The 519-nt window shown below is 52.0% G+C and overlaps 1 protein-coding gene across 2 annotated transcripts in view; it reads left to right on the forward strand.

Moving 5' to 3' along the window:
* Ube4b (ubiquitination factor E4B) overlaps positions 1-519 on the forward strand; it is a 103299-nt gene that overhangs the window by 95825 nt on the left and 6955 nt on the right. For both annotated transcript variants that reach the window (XM_026782239.1, XM_005353692.2), the window contains one exon: positions 231-422. In XM_026782239.1, coding sequence (XP_026638040.1) covers positions 231-422 — 192 coding nt within the window. The remainder of the gene's footprint in view (positions 1-230; positions 423-519) is intronic.

Here is a 519-nt window from a genome sequence, read left to right on the forward strand (position 1 = left end):
CCGGCTGCTCTACACTGGACTGACGATAGCTGTGTCTGCTTCCCTGTCCCCGACTGCTCCACACTGGACTATAGGGTTTTCAGATCAGCTTTCTCTAGCATTTGCACAGCACATTTCAGGGTTCTCTGGAGCTTAAACTAGCCAGTTCCTGTGGCTCCACTTGAGTGGGAGTTTCTGGTCCCCGACATTCTCAGCAGCTTGACCTGTCTTGTTATCCTCTCATTTCCTAGGAACTTGGACCCCGATTAGCAGCCATGCTGAACTTTAACCTCCAGCAGCTGTGTGGCCCCAAGTGCCGGGACCTGAAAGTTGAAAACCCAGAGAAGTACGGTTTTGAGCCAAAGAAGCTGTTGGACCAACTGACGGATATTTACTTGCAGCTGGACTGTGCTCGCTTTGCTAAAGCCATTGCTGATGACCAGGTGAGTGAGAAGCGGGCCTTTCCCAGGAGGCCTGATACCCATCACTGGGCTGTGCACTTTTGAATCTTCTGACTGTGCCTTCTTGGCAGACCCTGTG

This window comes from Microtus ochrogaster, chromosome 10 (genome assembly GCF_000317375.1).
Source record: "Microtus ochrogaster isolate Prairie Vole_2 chromosome 10, MicOch1.0, whole genome shotgun sequence".
Classification (NCBI taxonomy): Eukaryota; Metazoa; Chordata; class Mammalia; order Rodentia; family Cricetidae; genus Microtus; species Microtus ochrogaster.